The 17051-nt window shown below is 37.4% G+C and overlaps 1 protein-coding gene across 1 annotated transcript in view; it reads left to right on the forward strand.

The window, feature by feature from the left end:
- The first annotated feature begins 5431 nt into the window (after positions 1 to 5431).
- The window catches only part of LOC103507017 (protein bark beetle-like), a 45729-nt gene continuing 34109 nt past the window's right edge, over positions 5432 to 17051 (forward strand). Inside the window, exons 1-3 of the mRNA XM_026831098.1 lie at positions 5432 to 5744; positions 8405 to 9767; positions 10106 to 10626. Of these exons, the coding sequence (XP_026686899.1) occupies positions 8537 to 9767; positions 10106 to 10626 (1752 nt within the window). The 5' untranslated portion in view covers positions 5432 to 5744; positions 8405 to 8536. The remainder of the gene's footprint in view (positions 5745 to 8404; positions 9768 to 10105; positions 10627 to 17051) is intronic.

The following is a 17051-nucleotide window of genomic DNA, read 5'->3' on the forward strand; positions in this document are numbered from 1 at the left end:
ATCCCTCAATGATAGGTATTTAGCCAAAAGGTCTTATTCATATTGTACTAACTATTCTCACTAACCCCGTTGAAGTTTTCGCCATTTTCAATCACTTGGTTCTTGATTTGAATACTGACTTTGTTAAGTCTGAATTTCTGAAAGCTGTCTGGAACACTGGCCAAAATTACAAAGCTGGTAACATAGTCCATACTATTGGTCAATTTATATTCTGAAAGCACTAGGTATTCAAAATAATTCTATTGATATCCTAGGCCTCTTAATGACCCATCACATGTTCTGAGTTCGTCCTTGCGCAATTTTACAAATGGAGCAGTTGCAAATGGGTAAAAATTATAAATAAATGGTCGATTCCTATGTAAAAAGTTGGGAAAAATCCAAATCTGAGGCTTCTTCTTCTTCTTCTTCTTCTTCTTCTTCTTCTTCTTCTTCTTCTTCTTCTTCTTCTTCTAAGGGAAAAACTGAAGCGAGAAATTCATCACTTTCATAGCTTGTGCAACATATTTAAATGCCCAACAATTGCGATCGCTTTATTCGTGTGTATAAAGGTGTGGCCAAACATAGTCTACTGGCCTCGGCCGACAGCCGTCGACTGTGTGTGGACACACCTTAAAGACTTCAATTTTGAAATTTTTCTCCCTTTTTGAGTGTATTGCTATTTTCAGAACTGAACTATACTCACCTTCCTCATCAATCAGATTGAACAGCAAAACACACTGACCATTTCCGTTCCCAAAATACCTACCTACTCTGTATTTTGGTATTTACGTATCAATGTCGCTAGGCATGTCCGTTTGTCATTTTTGTCTCGATTATTTACTTCTAAAGGTTTCATGATGAAGGTTCTGCACTCGTTCCCTTGATGGTTTTGGTTTATCTACCATATGAACAGCAAAGCTATGTTGTACTCCATAGGCAGACTTCGCATCTTGTGTGTGACAATGCACTGGAATTCACTGAAGTCCAGCCGATGTCGGTACGGTTTGACGGAGCCAAATACTGTCAGCATTTCTGTCTGGCGTAAAAAATGTGAAGATTTCAGTCAAATGTGATTAAAAATTGTGAATCTTCGCCACATTCATGTGCCGCTCTGTGAGGGCCTGTGGATTTTGAAGAGAAGTATTTTAAATTTCTTTCAACATGTATTATGTTTAAGGGTTTGATGCAGAATGAGACTCCTGGATCTTAGCCGATAAGCAAGGCAAAATAGGTACATAGCTGTAATAGAGGATCAGGCTATATACAAGGCATTCTGTAATCCACAATTTTAAATCCTCTAACCTAACACATGAAGATAAAATTCAATATCTTGGCTGGGATTGAATACGTGCCTTCCGGTTTACTACCCGAGTGCCCTAATCGTTTTGATAGATTCTAGCGAAATAGGTATATGTAATTGAATCCCAATCCCAACTGAAAGTGAGTTTCATGTGCGAAATTCCTTGCTTTAATGTTGACTGTAATTCAAGATAATTCCATTTTAGCCAACCCAGTTAGCTTGGAAGGTAGTGCGCCTGGTTTGTAAGCGCTAGAGGTTGCGGGCTCGATTCCCGCCCCGGGCTTGAATAGAACCCGTGACCTAGCGCTTAGAAGGCAGACGCGCTACCAACCAATCTAACTAGGCTAGTATTTACCTTCTTTGGTTTTTGTCCCCAGAGAATGATGCTGGCCACTTTGTAGTCTTCACTGTCCATGAGATTCTCATTTGGTTTCAAGCTCGAAGTGAACACTTGGTGCAGTGAGGGCAAGCTGAAAATTGAGAGCAGACAGGGAATCGAACTGAGATCTTCCTTCAGGATAAGAAAAGGTATCATAAGATGGGTAACAAATGGGATTGAATAAGACCTTTTTCGATAGGTAATATCATAAGATGGGTAACAAGTACCTATTTCAGTAAGATCTTATTTCTATCCCTCCCCCTCAGAAAAAAAACGACCCAAAGTTGTGACTTTTGCCGAGAAAATAGCTAATCCCTCAATGATAGGTATTTAGCCAAAAGGTCTTATTCATATTGTACTAACTATTCTCACTAACCCCGTTGAAGTTTTCAAGAAATGAATAGCTAATCCCTCAATGATAGGTATTTAGCCAAAAGGTCTTATTCATATTGTACTAACTATTCTCACTAACCCCGTTGAAGTTTTCGCCATTTCCAATTACTTGGTTCTTGATTTGAATACTGGCTTTGTTAAGTTTGAATTTCTGAAAGCTGTCTGGAACATTGGCCAAAATTACAAAGTCCATACTATTGGTCAATTTATATTCTGAAAGCACTAGGTTGACTAGGTATTCAAAATAATTCTATTGATATCCTAGGCCTCTTAATGACCCATCACATCTTCTGAGGTCGTCCTTGCGCAATTTTACAAATTCCAACCGTCTCTTCTTGCGTCATAATTTGAATCTCATGTAGGTAACGAACTTTTCTGCCAGGCAAAAACTATTATCGACCTGTGCTGCTCATGGGACAAGTGGCAAATATGTGAACCTCACAGAGGTGCATTCTGAATAAGTGATGTTTAAAAGACCAGTCTAGAAGGTCAGCTGTACTCTCCTTGGAAATGACCGAATCAGGTCCTCGTTTAACTAAAGATAACACAAGATTATGCTATAAATATAGCAAAAATTTGGTCGACCGACTTTTCTTTAAGGTACCAAAACACCACCTTACTTTGGACATTTTTAGTGGATGTGCCAAATGCACGAAATGGAGTTTTCGATGGCAAATACACCACCTCGGAACGATATTTTGGGTGGTTGTACCAAATGCACTGATTGACATTTTTGGTGAATATTTCAAATACACAATATGACTTTTGATTTTACAGATATATCTACCTCCAAACAGTTAAATAACATCATTTCTGACTCTACGACTGGAAGACTAATATAGTTCCCTTCAAAACATATGATTCAATAGATCCCACCAACTCGTTACTAATGCCTATAGCCCGGTCCTATAACACCAGGTGATCATAAACAGGTACTCAGGTAAGAGAGGAGAGGTGGGAGTACAGAACTGGTTTTCAACGAATTCCAGAGAAATGGCTGATATGGCTTGAATGACCTATGATTTGTCTCGGTAAAAAGTGGTGCCTTGAGAAATAATTTTCAAAGACTGACTGACTAACTGTAGTATTTTTAGTGGAAATGTCAATTAAGGAATTATGATGTACCAAAACTCAAGCTATACGAGAAAAATGTTTGGTAAAGTTAGACGAAATTGTGAATTTATTCTTTGTTGGGTTATAACTTTACCGAGGAATAGGTGGGGAAGACAGTGCCGGAGGTACAACTGATTTTTGGGATCCAATTTGGTCTTTTCAAATGCTGCGAAAATATATCTGTTCGTAATTCCCATGAATCCTTTTTTCTGCAATTTCTCCAATTTAGTTATCGTTTTTTCACGTTTTCAATCATTGTCATTGTTGATCATGAGTTTATTCTTTACATTTGGGCAAATTTTGCCGCGATTTTTCACTTTGCCCTTCCTGATTTGACCTTCGTTTTACTGCCTTGCTTCTTATTCGCCTGTTACAGTTTGCCAACTTTTTTCTTTCCTTTCCTGTTGGTCTTCATTATCTGATTTTTGAAATTTTCCATACCTACTATGTAAATATTTTCTGTTATTGCTTTCGTGCTTTGTGCATCTTTGGTCAATTTGTTTTGTACCATTTGTTCTGTTTTCTATCTTCTATTATTGTTTGAACAATGCCTATTCTATTGTTCAGCTAAAGTCCTTGGATACACCACTATTTTGGAGTTCGGCTACAAGCGCGCCTGATGTGATGGTATTTTTTGAATCGTAACGTACGTTCTTACCTCTTCTACTCGGTAACAGTCGCCGTGATTGTTCTCTTTTCTTTCGTCAGTGTTTATCATTCGTTACGTTTTGTGTTGTTTCCGAGTGGTTACCTAGATACGGAGAGCTAGTGCCGAGACCAAGGTAGGGCGTTGTAGAGTACCATCAACCAAGTTTACCTGTGTGGTAATCGTGTAGCTATCTCGGGAGTGCGTTCCGTGTAGTGTTTTTTTTTTTTTTAGATATTTATTTTTTTAACTAATTATTTTCAATTGTTTATTTTTTTCGAATCAGTGATCTATTTTCGAAACTATTCTCTTGTGATACTAAAAAATTGTTCTTCCATGTTTTGAATACCTAAAGTTAAAGTAAAATATTTAAACAGTAAAATTTTCAATTTTTTTCCAAAGCAGGATTTTTTTTGTAAATGGTAAAGGTAAACGTAGTCATCTGAATAAACAAATGCTTAGCCTTTGGGAGAAACTTCAGAAAGGGCTCAAGAGGGTGAATTTATAACCCCCTTCCTGAAAGTTCTCCCTAAAGCTGAACGTAATCTTGCTCATCTTCAAAAAGGTCTATTCTGTATAATCCACCACCTTGCTTTGGGAGAAACTTCAGAAAGGGCTCAAGAGGGTGAATTCATAACCCCCTTCCTGAAAGTTCTCCCTAAAGCTGAACGTAATCTTGCTCATCTTCAAAAAGGTCTATTCTGTATAATCCACCACCTTGTCAACTGTTGATGATTGATGTTAATGATGTTATTAAGACAAAATCAAGAAGATAATAATTACTATAAGGCCCGGTCTGCCTGAAACAAAAGGTGGTCCCAATAAGACCGTTCATTACATGCGTAATGGTTCTAGGCATTGTTTCTTGAAACAGTCTCCTCGGTTATGAAATTCATTGTCGCGACATTAGGTTATTTTAGTGGCACCTTCTTCAGAATTCCCATTACTCGATGCTACAGGCTCTGAGGATTAGGTGGGGAAGACAGTGCCGGAGGTACAACTGATTTTTGGGATCCAATTTGGTCTTTTCAAACGCTGCGAAAATATATCTGTTCGTAATTCCCATGAATCCTTTTTTTCTGCAATTTCTCCAATTTAGTTATCGTTTTTTCACGTTTTCAATCATTGTCATTGTTGATCATGAGTTTATTTTTTACATTTGGGCCAATTTTGCCGCGATTTTCACTTTGCCCTTCCTGATTTGACCTTTGTTTTACTGCATTGCTTTTTATTCGCCTGTTACAGTTCGCCAATTTTATCTATTTCTGTTGGTCTTCATTATCTGCTTTTTCCAGGGCTACCATTTAAATATTTTTTGTTGTGACTTTTATGCTTTGTGCATCTTTGTCCAGCTAGTTCATCCCGAATTGTTCTGTGTTTCTATCTTCAATTCTTTGAACAATGTACATGCATATTATCCAGCCTAAAGTCCTTGGATACACCACTATTTTGGAGTTCGGCTACAAGCGCGCCTGATGTGAAGGTATTTTTTTGAATCGTAACGTACGTTCTTACCTCTTCTACTCGTAACAGTCGCCGTGATTGTTCTCTTTTCTTTCGTCAGTGTTTATCATTCGTTACGTTTTGTGTTGTTTCCGAGTGGTTACCTAGATACGAGAGCTAGTGCCGAGACCAAGGTAGGGCGTTGTAGAGTACCATCAACCAAGTTTACCTGTGTGGTAATCGTGTAGCTATCTCGGGAGTGCGTTCCGTGTAGTGTTTTTTTAGATATTTATTTTTTTTAACTAATTATTTTCAATTGTTTATATTTTTTCGAATCAGTGATCTATTTTCGAAACTGTTCTCTTGTGATACTAAAAAATTGTTCTTCCATTTTTTCATGTTTTGAATACCTAAAATTAAAGTAAAATATTTAAACAGTAAAATATTCAATCTTTTTCCAAAGTAGGATATTTTTTTTGTAAATGGTAAAGGTAAACGTAGTCATCTGAATAAACAAAAAAGTTTTGTAATCTCCTAATAATCCTTTCTATCCTTATTAGAACTTGTGGAAATATCACAGGTGTTTTTATAACCCACATAATTATTTTGCAATTTTGAATCAAAATTAAAATATCTATATTCATTTGCCAGTTTCAGTTTAACGGTTTTAATTTAAAGGGGAGTTTTTTTACTTTCTATTACTACAGTATAGCGGAGCTATACTAGTAATGAAAGTATTGCAATCGGTCCAAATTTTCAAAATCGGGATTTTAATGAAGTGTGCGTCCTTTTGTCTGAAAATATGAAAAAAGTTCAGTTATGGTACCTAGCTACCTAGTCAAAATCACGCAACCTACATAATTTTAATTTAAGTTTTGAATTAAACCCTTTGAAAGCAAATTCACACATCATATTAATATATGTATTTTCTTCTTGGTCCAATAACAATCATTCAGAATTTACATTTTCACGAATCACTTTAAAGCGAAAATTATCTTCCAAACTAAACATTTCCGTTCCCAAAATACCTACCTACTCTGTATTTTGGTATTTACGTATCAATGTCGCTAGGCATGTCCGTTTGTCATTTTTGTCCCGATTATTTACTTCTAAAGGTTTCATGATGAAGGTTCTGCACTCGTTCCCTTGATGGTTTTGGTTTATCTACCATATTATTATGTGGTTTCTGTACTGAGTTTGTTAGGTGTTGGTACCAGCTTCGCATAAGTACCTATATGCAGGTATTTACTTCCATTACAGGCTATTTACCTTCTCCTACCTATTTACGGTCGAATGAAAAAATTTCCTAAATTGACCCATTGAACCAAGTAAAATGTCAAAGTCATTGCCAAATATTGCGGTCTACTCCAGGTCAAGGCACTTTAAAATGTGTACCTATACTGAAAAATCATACCTAGGTATATTCTCAGTAATTCGTTCGGTCTGCATATCTTCATTCTGCACCAAGTTTTGCAACGAGTATCTTCTTCTGCTCTAATTCTCACCATCTTCTGAACAGTTAGATTTTTTCCAAGCAACATTATTTCTGTTGGTTTCCCTTTATATTTCATTCACCCCTGTTGATTTCACCATGGAGGTATACATTTCAGAAAGAGTCACCTGAAAGGTATTACTATCACAAATTAAATGAATTTTATGAAAAGAAATAGTTGGCATAGTTTTCTTTTACTCTTGATATTAATTGCGTACCTGGATTCTTGCGTAACATTTGGATTTAAAGACACCTACTTTTATTTTATAGATTCTAGAAGAACCCGATTTCAGTGATCAAAGATTTTGAACAAGGTCTCGTTTTACGAGAAAAATTGGTCGTAAAGAGTGAACCTTGAAATTATCAGACCATTATAGGTACAGTATCAAGATCGAAAGGTAATTACGTACCTGGTATTGAGATCTTTTGGCAGGAACTAGGATTTTTATTTGGGACTTTTCTGGGTGAAGTTACCTTACCTTCAGGGTCATTCTCTGTTAACTCTGTTCCTTGCGAGTTTCACGTATACTTTTCACCTCGGTTTGTTTTGTTATTTGTGTTCTTATTTACAAAGTGGTTTCAACTGCTTTTCACAACTACCATTTCGTCGTGATGCCAGTCAGTACATCTTGTTAACTTCAGAGAAGAAAGTGATTTAAAAAGCTTTTACACCAAACTCATTTCTCAATAGTTCACATACAACACGGTTGTAAATAAAGTTGAAACAGGTCTATGAAAAATAGAATGGAATTGAATTCAGGATTTAGCTCGCATGTAAAACTTAAAACCCCATGAAGATGGTTTCATTGATAGTGGCACTACGTTGCTTGTACTATTTTTACAACTAACTATTTGTTATATTGTGCTCACTGTTAACCTTCTGTGGGCAAATTCATCCCATGAACATTAAGAGATCAGGGACATATTGGGATTTAGGTCTACCATATTATTATGTGGTTTCTGTACTGAGTTTGTTAGGTGTTGATACCATCTTCGTATAAGTACCTATATGCAGGTATTTACTTCCATTACAGGCTATTTACCTTCTCCTACCTATTTACGGTCGAATGAAAAAATTTCCTAAATTGACCCATTGAACCAAGTAAAATGTCAAAGTCATTGCCAAATATTGCGGTCTACTCCAGGTCAAGGCACTTTAAAATGTGTACCTATACTGAAAAATCATACCTAGGTATATTCTTAGTAATTTGTTCGGTCTGCAAATCTTCATTCTGCACCAAGTTTTGCAACGAGTATCTTCTTCTGCTCTAATTCTCACCATCTTCTGAACAGTTAGATTTTTTCCAAGCACAAAGCCAGTCGATGTAACATTACAGTCATGACAGTTGAAGAGTTCAAAAACCTTGCCAGGTCTTCTCTCACTTTTCATTGGTTGAGTGGTCTCTTCACGAAGAAATTAGATTCTTGCAAGCATGGACTTTGGCTTCAATGTTCTCTGTGAAGCGTGATGTTGGTAATTTACACATTACATATTAATTACCAGGACGTATTTTCTTTATTTCACTTCCATTTAGAAAGAAAAAAAATACTTTCTGTAGGTACGTAGACCTTTCATTTATAATATTATAATGTCTAACTTACACACTTGTAAATATAACAAATTGAAATTAATCTATATTTTTACATTATTATTTTCAGAAAGACTCTATTTGCGTATTAGCTACACACAAACTTTCCTTTTGTGTAACCAAAGTTTTTAGGTAGACAATGCCGAGATACCTATTCCTAAATGACATGACAATAAATAAATGAGAGATAGCAAAAGCAATAATGAAACAAGAATCTGACGAGTGTAACAATACAAATATGAACTGTGATGATATCAACGAAACCAATTTCTTTCAAAGTTTAAAAAGTAGAAGAAAAAATAAAATGCTGAGGACAAAATGGAGGACTTGGTGTACAGAATCATGTCTAGTGCTAGTAGTGTTATTTTGTAATTTATGTTCAATACATTGTGATAATGTACAGCAAGAAGTGTACAACTTTGATCCCAGTTGGTATCATTCGTCCAGTAGAAACTCTTCATCTGTTCGATTTCCCAATGGAAATAGCGGAGACCTGGGCAATTCATTTGACAGGTATAGACCAGGAGGTCTGAATCCTCAAAGCGGTTTGCCAAATGATCAAGATGTTTACTCTAGACCACACTCAGGTGGGTTTGGTGCAAATTCTAGTCCTAATGATGGGTTCAGAAGACCGAACGACGGATTCAGCAACGCGAGACCGACTGACAATTTTGGCATCAACTCACGACCAAACAATGGATTTGGGTTAAACGACCGAACGCCAAGTAGCGGGTTTGCTATTAATGGAAGACCAAATGATGAATTCGGGAGACCTACTGGAAATGACGGGTTCAACAAAGATCTTCCTCCTCTGTATGATGGGAACTCGAGACCTGTAGATCCCAATTATGCAAGACCTAGTGATCCTTATAATCCACAGCTACCAGGTGATCCAAACTACCCTAACCGCCCTCATGATCCTAACTATCCTAATAGAGTTATTGATCCCAACAGACCCTTGAACCCTGACAGCTTCCCCAGTAATTCTCACAATCCCTCTCATTCCCTCCCTGGTGACACTTTCCACAACACTATCCCTGACACCTTAGCCGATCTGAACAAACCCAATGTTGCTTACAACGAAGTAGACAAACCCCTGGATACCCGAGATTCCTACTCCAACATGAATCCATTTCCTTCGGATGGAAACACACTGAATACGCCTGGTCTAACGCAACATCCTGGAGGAATTATTGCGAATAAAGTTTCACGTCTGGAGAAGCATTTCAGCCCCTATCTGATCAAGAATGACATCATTGTGGAATCGACTGGAACGCTGATAATCGAGTCTGGAGTTGAAGTTAGATTTGCTCCCACCGTCGGAATAACTGTCCGTGGAATCCTCACAGCTAAGGTAAGAGCTCAAAATGTACCTACTCTGTACAGTCCTGGAGAGATAAAGCAAACATTTTGGTGCTTAGCCTTTGGGAGATGTACCAAAACACCTCCTTACTTTGGACATTTTTAGTGGATGTGCCAAATGCACGAAATGGAGTTTTCGGTGGCAAATACACCACCAGTTGCTCGGAACGATATTTTGGGTGGTTGTACCAAATGCACTGATTGACATTTTTGGTGAATATTTCAAATACACAATATGACTTTTGATTTTACAGATATATCTACCTCCAAACAGTTAAATAACATCATTTCTGACTCTACGACTGGAAGACTAATATAGTTCCCTTCAAAACATATGATTCAATAGATCCCACCAACTCGTTACTAATACCTATAGCCCGGTCCTATAACACCAGGTGATCATAAACAGGTACTCAGGTAAGAGAGGAGAGGTGGGAGTACAGAACTGGTTTTCAACGACCAGGTGATCCAAACTACCCTAACCGCCCTCTTGATCCTAACTATCCTAATAGAGTTATTGATCCCAACAGACCCTTGAACCCTGACAGCTTCCCCAGTAATTCTCACAATCCCTCTCATTCCCTCCCTGGTGACACTTTCCACAACACTATCCCTGACACCTTAGCCGATCTGAACAAACCCAATGTTGCTTACAACGAAGTAGACAAACCCCTGGATACCCGTGATTCCTACTCCAACATGAATCCATTTCCTTCGGATGGAAACACACTGAATACGCCTGGTCTAACGCAACATCCTGGAGGAATTATTGCGAATAAAGTTTCACGTCTGGAGAAGCATTTCAGCCCCTATCTGATCAAGAATGACATCATTGTGGAATCGACTGGAACGCTGATAATCGAGTCTGGAGTTGAAGTTAGATTTGCTCCCACCGTCGGAATAACTGTCCGTGGAATCCTCACAGCTAAGGTAAGAGCTCAAAATGTACCTACTCTGTACAGTCCTGGAGAGATAAAGCAAACATTTTGGTGCTTAGCCTTTGGGAGAAACTTCAGAAAGGGCTCAAGAGGGTGAATTCATAACCCCCTTCCTGAAAGTTCTCCCTAAAGCTGAACGTAATCTTGCTCATCTTCAAAAAGGTCTATTCTGTATAATCCACCACCTTGTCAACTGTTGATGATTGATGTTAATGATGTTATTAAGACAAAATCAAGAAGATAATAATTACTATAAGGCCCGGTCTGCCTGAAACAAAAGGTGGTCCCAATAAGACCGTTCATTACATGCGTAATGGTTCTAGGCATTGTTTCTTGAAACAGTCTCCTCGGTTATGAAATTCATTGTCGCGACATTAGGTTATTTTAGTGGCACCTTCTTCAGAATTCCCATTACTCGATGCTACAGGCTCTAATCACCTGATTAAACATTTTTTTTAGACGGCCAAAGTGTCATTATTTTTATTTTTAAACCCTAATTCATCCGTATTTCAAAAATCTAACAACTCATTTTTTGCATGGAACTCTTGAAATTCTGAAACGGTTGCATTATTCTTGGACATGGATGTCTCGATTCTTGGAACGATTGTTTCCTATTTTGGTTTTCCCCAGTGAGACTACAGGTTTGTCCCGTTTATCTCATTGGTGCAGAAAAATTTCCTAGAAAAGAATAGATCTAATAATAATGATAGGTACTTATTTATTACTTGAGCACCTTATGAATACACTAAAAAAAAAAAAAAAAAAAAAAAAATGAGAAAGTAAAAAATTACACATTTGTAGGTGGGCACCTACTGCATTAAATACAAGCTCTACTTTATGTATTTTTAATACACCCACACCTAATTTTATTATGACTGACAGACAGGGGGCTGTGACCCTATTTATGTCAATGTCTCCTGAATATTTTTCAAGGAGGGGTCCCTGGCCTGATACACCTTACCTACCCTAAACCCCAACTATAAACTACCTGCTACCTATTTATAGTCATGCATCTAATTTCCATACTATTTATTGACATTGACAGAAGTTAAACAGGGTGTTGTAGTAGAAATCCAGTCACCTAAAGTTGAGAATTATGGACCTTCTCACTGACAACACCTCATTTCTCCCATTACCAGCGATTATGCCAGCAAATATGCTGCTAGACAGGCAAATAAAATATAGTCTTTAGGTAGGTTTTCAATAAAAGTAAACTGTACTAATCTTCTACAGGAAAATAACCAAAAAACAAACCCAGGAAATCCCAATTTGGCACCTATCTGTACCTACTTGCCATCAACTTTAGGGTGTTCAATGATGGAACCAAGCACTGCTGCGGAGACAAATGGCTCGATTGACCAGACATTGGTTTTATAAGGCCAGCCACTCACTATCTGGTAGTCCTGACGACAGGTACACCTGATCAGGCCTACCTGATAGTGTGTGTGCTCATCCGGTATCAGGTAGACCGGATGACAGACGGACCTCTTCAGCCGCATCTGTCTGGTCTACCTGATAATAAGTGGCTGTTCTAAGAAATCTTGATAAATATCAACTTAATTTTGGTCAACCCTGTATTTTTCACAACTAGGGAGGTTAGTACCTCTTCCTTTATGTACCGTCACATCCTGTGCATTATTTCTGTTGGTTTCCCTTTATATTTCTTTATATTTCATTCACCCCTGTTGATTTCACCATGGAGGTATACATTTCAGAAAGAGTCACCTGAAAGGTATTACTATCACAAATTAAATGAATTTTATGAAAAGAAATAGTTGGCATAGTTTTCTCTTACTCTTGATATTAATTGCGTACCTGGATTCTTGCGTAACATTTGGATTTAAGATACCTACCTACTTTTATTTTATAGATTCTAGAAGAACCCGATTTCAGTGATCAAAGATTTTGAACAAGGTCTCGTTTTACGAGAAAACTTGGTCGTAAAGAGAGTGAACCTTGAAATTATCAGACCATTATAGGTACAGTATCAAGATCGAAAGGTAATTACGTACCTGGTATTGAGATCTTTTGGCAGGAACTAGGATTTTTATTTGGGACTTTTCTGGGTGAAGTTACCTTACCTTCAGGGTCATTCTCTGTTAACTCTGTTCCTTGCGAGTTTCACGTATACTTTTCACCTCGGTTTGTTTTGTTATTTGTGTTCTTATTTACAAAGTGGTTTCAACTGCTTTTCACAACTACCATTTCGTCGTGATGCCAGTCAGTACATCTTGTTAACTTCAGAGAAGAAAGTGATTTAAAAAGCTTTTACACCAAACTCATTTCTCAATAGTTCACATACAACACGGTTGTAAATAAAGTTGAAACAGGTCTATGAAAAATAGAATGGAATTGAATTCAGGATTTAGCTCGCATGTAAAACTTAAAACCCCATGAAGATGGTTTCATTGATAGTGGCACTACGTTGCTTGTACTATTTTTACAACTAACTATTTGTTATATTGTGCTCACTGTTAACCTTCTGTGGGCAAATTCATCCCATGAACATTAAGAGATCAGGGACATATTGGGATTTAGGATGCGAGAGGAAAAATGACCTAATGGTCAAAGATCCCAACTTCTGCAACACACTTACACAACAAGAGATCAACTTTGTCTTTCATTTGCTGTCTGCTTTTCTGTTCACTATTTTGGTCAGGCCCTCAACTTATTTGGCAATGGTATTACTACAAGAATTAAATTAAACCTCTCCTCTTACAAAAGAAGATTACGCTGTAACTACCTGTGGATTAAGGGTTAACGTGTTTCTTCATGTGAGACCTTCTTATCAGAAATCCACTCAACCAAGACCCAAAATTATCGCTAAAAGAACTTTCTTTCTAAATTAAAAACTTCATCCTTTTTATAGCTTCTCTCTCTACTCTACTTCTCTTGGCACTGTCTTTCCATGGCTGAATTTTCACCTTTGTATACTGAATAGAGGAGTTTGAATATTGGCTGTTGAAACTGTAACCGCTAAGGTCTTCCCGAAAGAGAAGAGAGACAGGATAGAAGAAAGCCAGCCGTTCCGAAAACGAACCTTATCTGTTTAGAATAAAATCCGCCTCGGGATTTAAAAATCGAACCTAGCGCTTACAAGGCCCAATGTGATTTGGCGTGGGAAAACACCTTGTCGTTCATTTTCCTTTACTAGGTAAATTAGGTATGTAGGTACTTTTAAAGCGTGACAGTGGATCAGTTATAACATCTATTCGCACATAATATCGTTCAAAACGTACATAAAGTCCTCACCGGAAGCCGTTTCCTAGATAAGGCAACGTGTGTCATTGAGCCCTTCCCTGCAAATCATAGTGTACGTTCCAGGTCAGGGGGAGCAATGGCAAACACATATTTCAACCATAACTAGTTCCTACACATGTAGAAATGGTCCATAAAGTTGAGTGTACTATGATACTGCCCTGATTAAACATGCAACCAACTCAGTCAACATAATATGTACAAGTATCAGCACGAGGGCGTCAATTTCAGCAATTTCAGTTTTAATTGCACCTCATGTCATTGTTACCGATAGAATGCCGTCAGTGACAGAGGTCATGAAACTAGACTTCATCACCAGAGATGGACTATAAAACTAGAGCTCACCATTAGAGAAAGGACTCTAGATCCACACAGGAAGGAAATTGTCGCTCCTAATTCTAATCATAGACAAAAGTTAAACTACTGTAATTGAGAGTAATGTAATCTATTTGGTTAATTACAGGCTTCAGGGTCAAGTGAGTGGGCTGGAACTCAAAGAATAAAGAGGTGTCTAATTAACGAGCTGTCAAGTGCGAAAAGTAATTGCGATGTCTACTGTTCATTTTTAGTCCATTCATTCTTCATACTCATTAATTAATTTGGACTCCTGCCTTGGTGGCCACTGGGACTCAAAGAATAAAGAGGTGTCTAATTAACGAGCTATCAAGTGCGAAGAGTAATTGCGATGTCTACTGTTCATTTTTAGTCCATTCATTCTTCATACTCATTAATTAATTTGGACTCCTGCCTTGGTGGCCACTGGTTTGAGTCCCGTTACCGCAAGTTTATTCTTAGCAGCCACTAGACTGAGGTTCACCTTTATCGTATTCTCTTATCATCGTATTGCTAATTTTATTACTAGTCCGAATTCAATCCATAATAGAGTTCGAAAGATCACAAATAAAGACTAGTAGGACATACAATGAAGATACCTATGTACATTCACAAGTTCAGCTTGATATTAACATGAAGTTGAAACCAGGGCGATATTACTTTCTGATGCATTCTCTGCCACTTAACAGCCTCCCTTTGTCACATGTTTCCTAAATGGTCAGAAACTCGTGGAACAAAATATCCAATCTACAGTAAACTACTGCTATGAGTCATTTTACCAGGAAGTAAATATGTTTACTGTTGTCTATTGGAATGAAATTTACTTTTGCTGATTCCGATAAACATACTGAGAGCTATGATACCTCATATACCCTATATAGCACTAAATGGATATCTATCTTGTCTTTTAAATTGTGGGTACTCCCATTGCATCATAATCATGACTAACTCGTTAAGCGTTCTGTCATTTCGTCAGCAATGTTTACGTCACAACTTATTTGTCTTCAATTTTATTTGGCAATTTTATTTCAATTGGTTACGTGCTGATCCTTTAAATGAAAATTCGGTATTTCATCAATTTACATTACATATTAAGTATCTACCTACTAGATTCAACTAGATAACTTTTATTTGTTAATAGGTAGGTATGTAGTTTGGAAAGTAGATTATTACCTAATTCCTCTAATTAGACAAGGGTTGTAAACCTCATGCAACATGAAGCATAGTTGATAAATTCAATTCATAATAGAGTTCGAAAGATCACAAAAGACTAATAGGACTAGGGTTGCCAACCGTACGTTATTTCCCGGAACAATCCGTATTTTTGTCAAAAATCAAATGTTCCGCCGGAACACACCCTTGTTCCGGTTTTTTTCCAAGTCTATGGAAAATACGGAAACTGACTAATAAACAGAAAAAATTACAAAAAAAGTTTAAAAAGATAGGTAGGTACATACGAAAAACACAAAAACCCGCGAGTCAAGTAGGTACCTATTTTTTCAGCCTTTTAGCAAAGGATTATTTGTAATTTATTACCTATCCTTGGGTAAAGCAGTTTCACCCAAGGATATGTACAAGGATGTTTTTATTTCGAATTACTTCATTGGTATTTGTTCTTTTTTTTTATTTGATGCAAAATAGTTTTTTGTTTGGGGAGGGACACCTGATCAGGTCTAGACCGGATGACAGACGGACCTCTTCAGCCGCATCTGTCTGGTCTACCTGATAAAAAGTGGCTGTTCTAAGAAATCTTGATAAATATCAACTTAATTTTGGTCAACCCTGTATTTTTCACAACTAGGGAGGTTAGTACCTCTTATCCAATCTACAGTAAACTACTGCTATGAGTCATTTTACCAGGAAGTAAATATGTTTACTGTTGTCTATTGGAATGAAATTTACTTTTGCTGATTCCGATAAACATACTGAGAGCTATGATACCTGATATACCCTATAGCACTAAATAAATATCTATCTTGTCTTTAAAATTGTGGGTACTCCCATTGCATCATAATCATGACTAACTCGTTAAGCGTTCTGTCATTTCGTCAGCAATGTTTACGTCACAACTTACGCTCATGCCCTACAGATAAATGTCTGAAATATTATCTACTACATATTATGTAGATATTGTATTTCTACTATTTCTAGTCTCTTAGTCCAGCATCCTCAAGAAAAAGGTTACAGTCATAAAAGAAGCGTTAGTCGTAGGCAAGATCCATAATCATCCATACTTATTAAATTATTGATAATTATATCCATTGAGTTACCAATTTCATATTGTCGTAATGGTCCTCCCTCTTATTGGGGTCAGAAGTTTACATTTTGTTGGTAAGTTTGAATAATGCATAGTGGTACTGTTCGAAGTTTGCTCAATTTGACAATAATGATTGGGTTTCTGCATTACGGATCCAAGTTAAATTTTCTTACCTAGGTCCATTATGTTTTGTTGGTGTATAAAAGTACCCTGTTTCTGTTTTACCGAAACAGTTGAATTTGTTCTTCATGATATGGATGGTACTACAGGGTACGCTATTAACAAAGTACTTACATTCCTTCTATTCTTATTATATGCATGTTTATCAACACCAAAGCTATCATGTTATTATTTTGACTTAATACCCATCTCGGTGTGTGAAGATTGTTTATGATGATCGTTGATAAACAGCAATCAGTCTTATCTTGGGACTCGCACTTCGTGCTCGGGAGGGGGGCTTCGCCCCCCTCCACCCCCCGGGGGCTTCGCGTGTTCGCTACGCGGAGTTGCGTATACGGTCGCGCTGCGCGCTCCCGGGGCTTCGCGGGGTTGTGCATGGGGTCGCGCTT

This window comes from Diaphorina citri, unplaced genomic scaffold, assembly GCF_000475195.1.
Source record: "Diaphorina citri unplaced genomic scaffold, Diaci psyllid genome assembly version 1.1 scaffold1, whole genome shotgun sequence".
NCBI classification, from domain to species: domain Eukaryota; kingdom Metazoa; phylum Arthropoda; class Insecta; order Hemiptera; family Psyllidae; genus Diaphorina; species Diaphorina citri.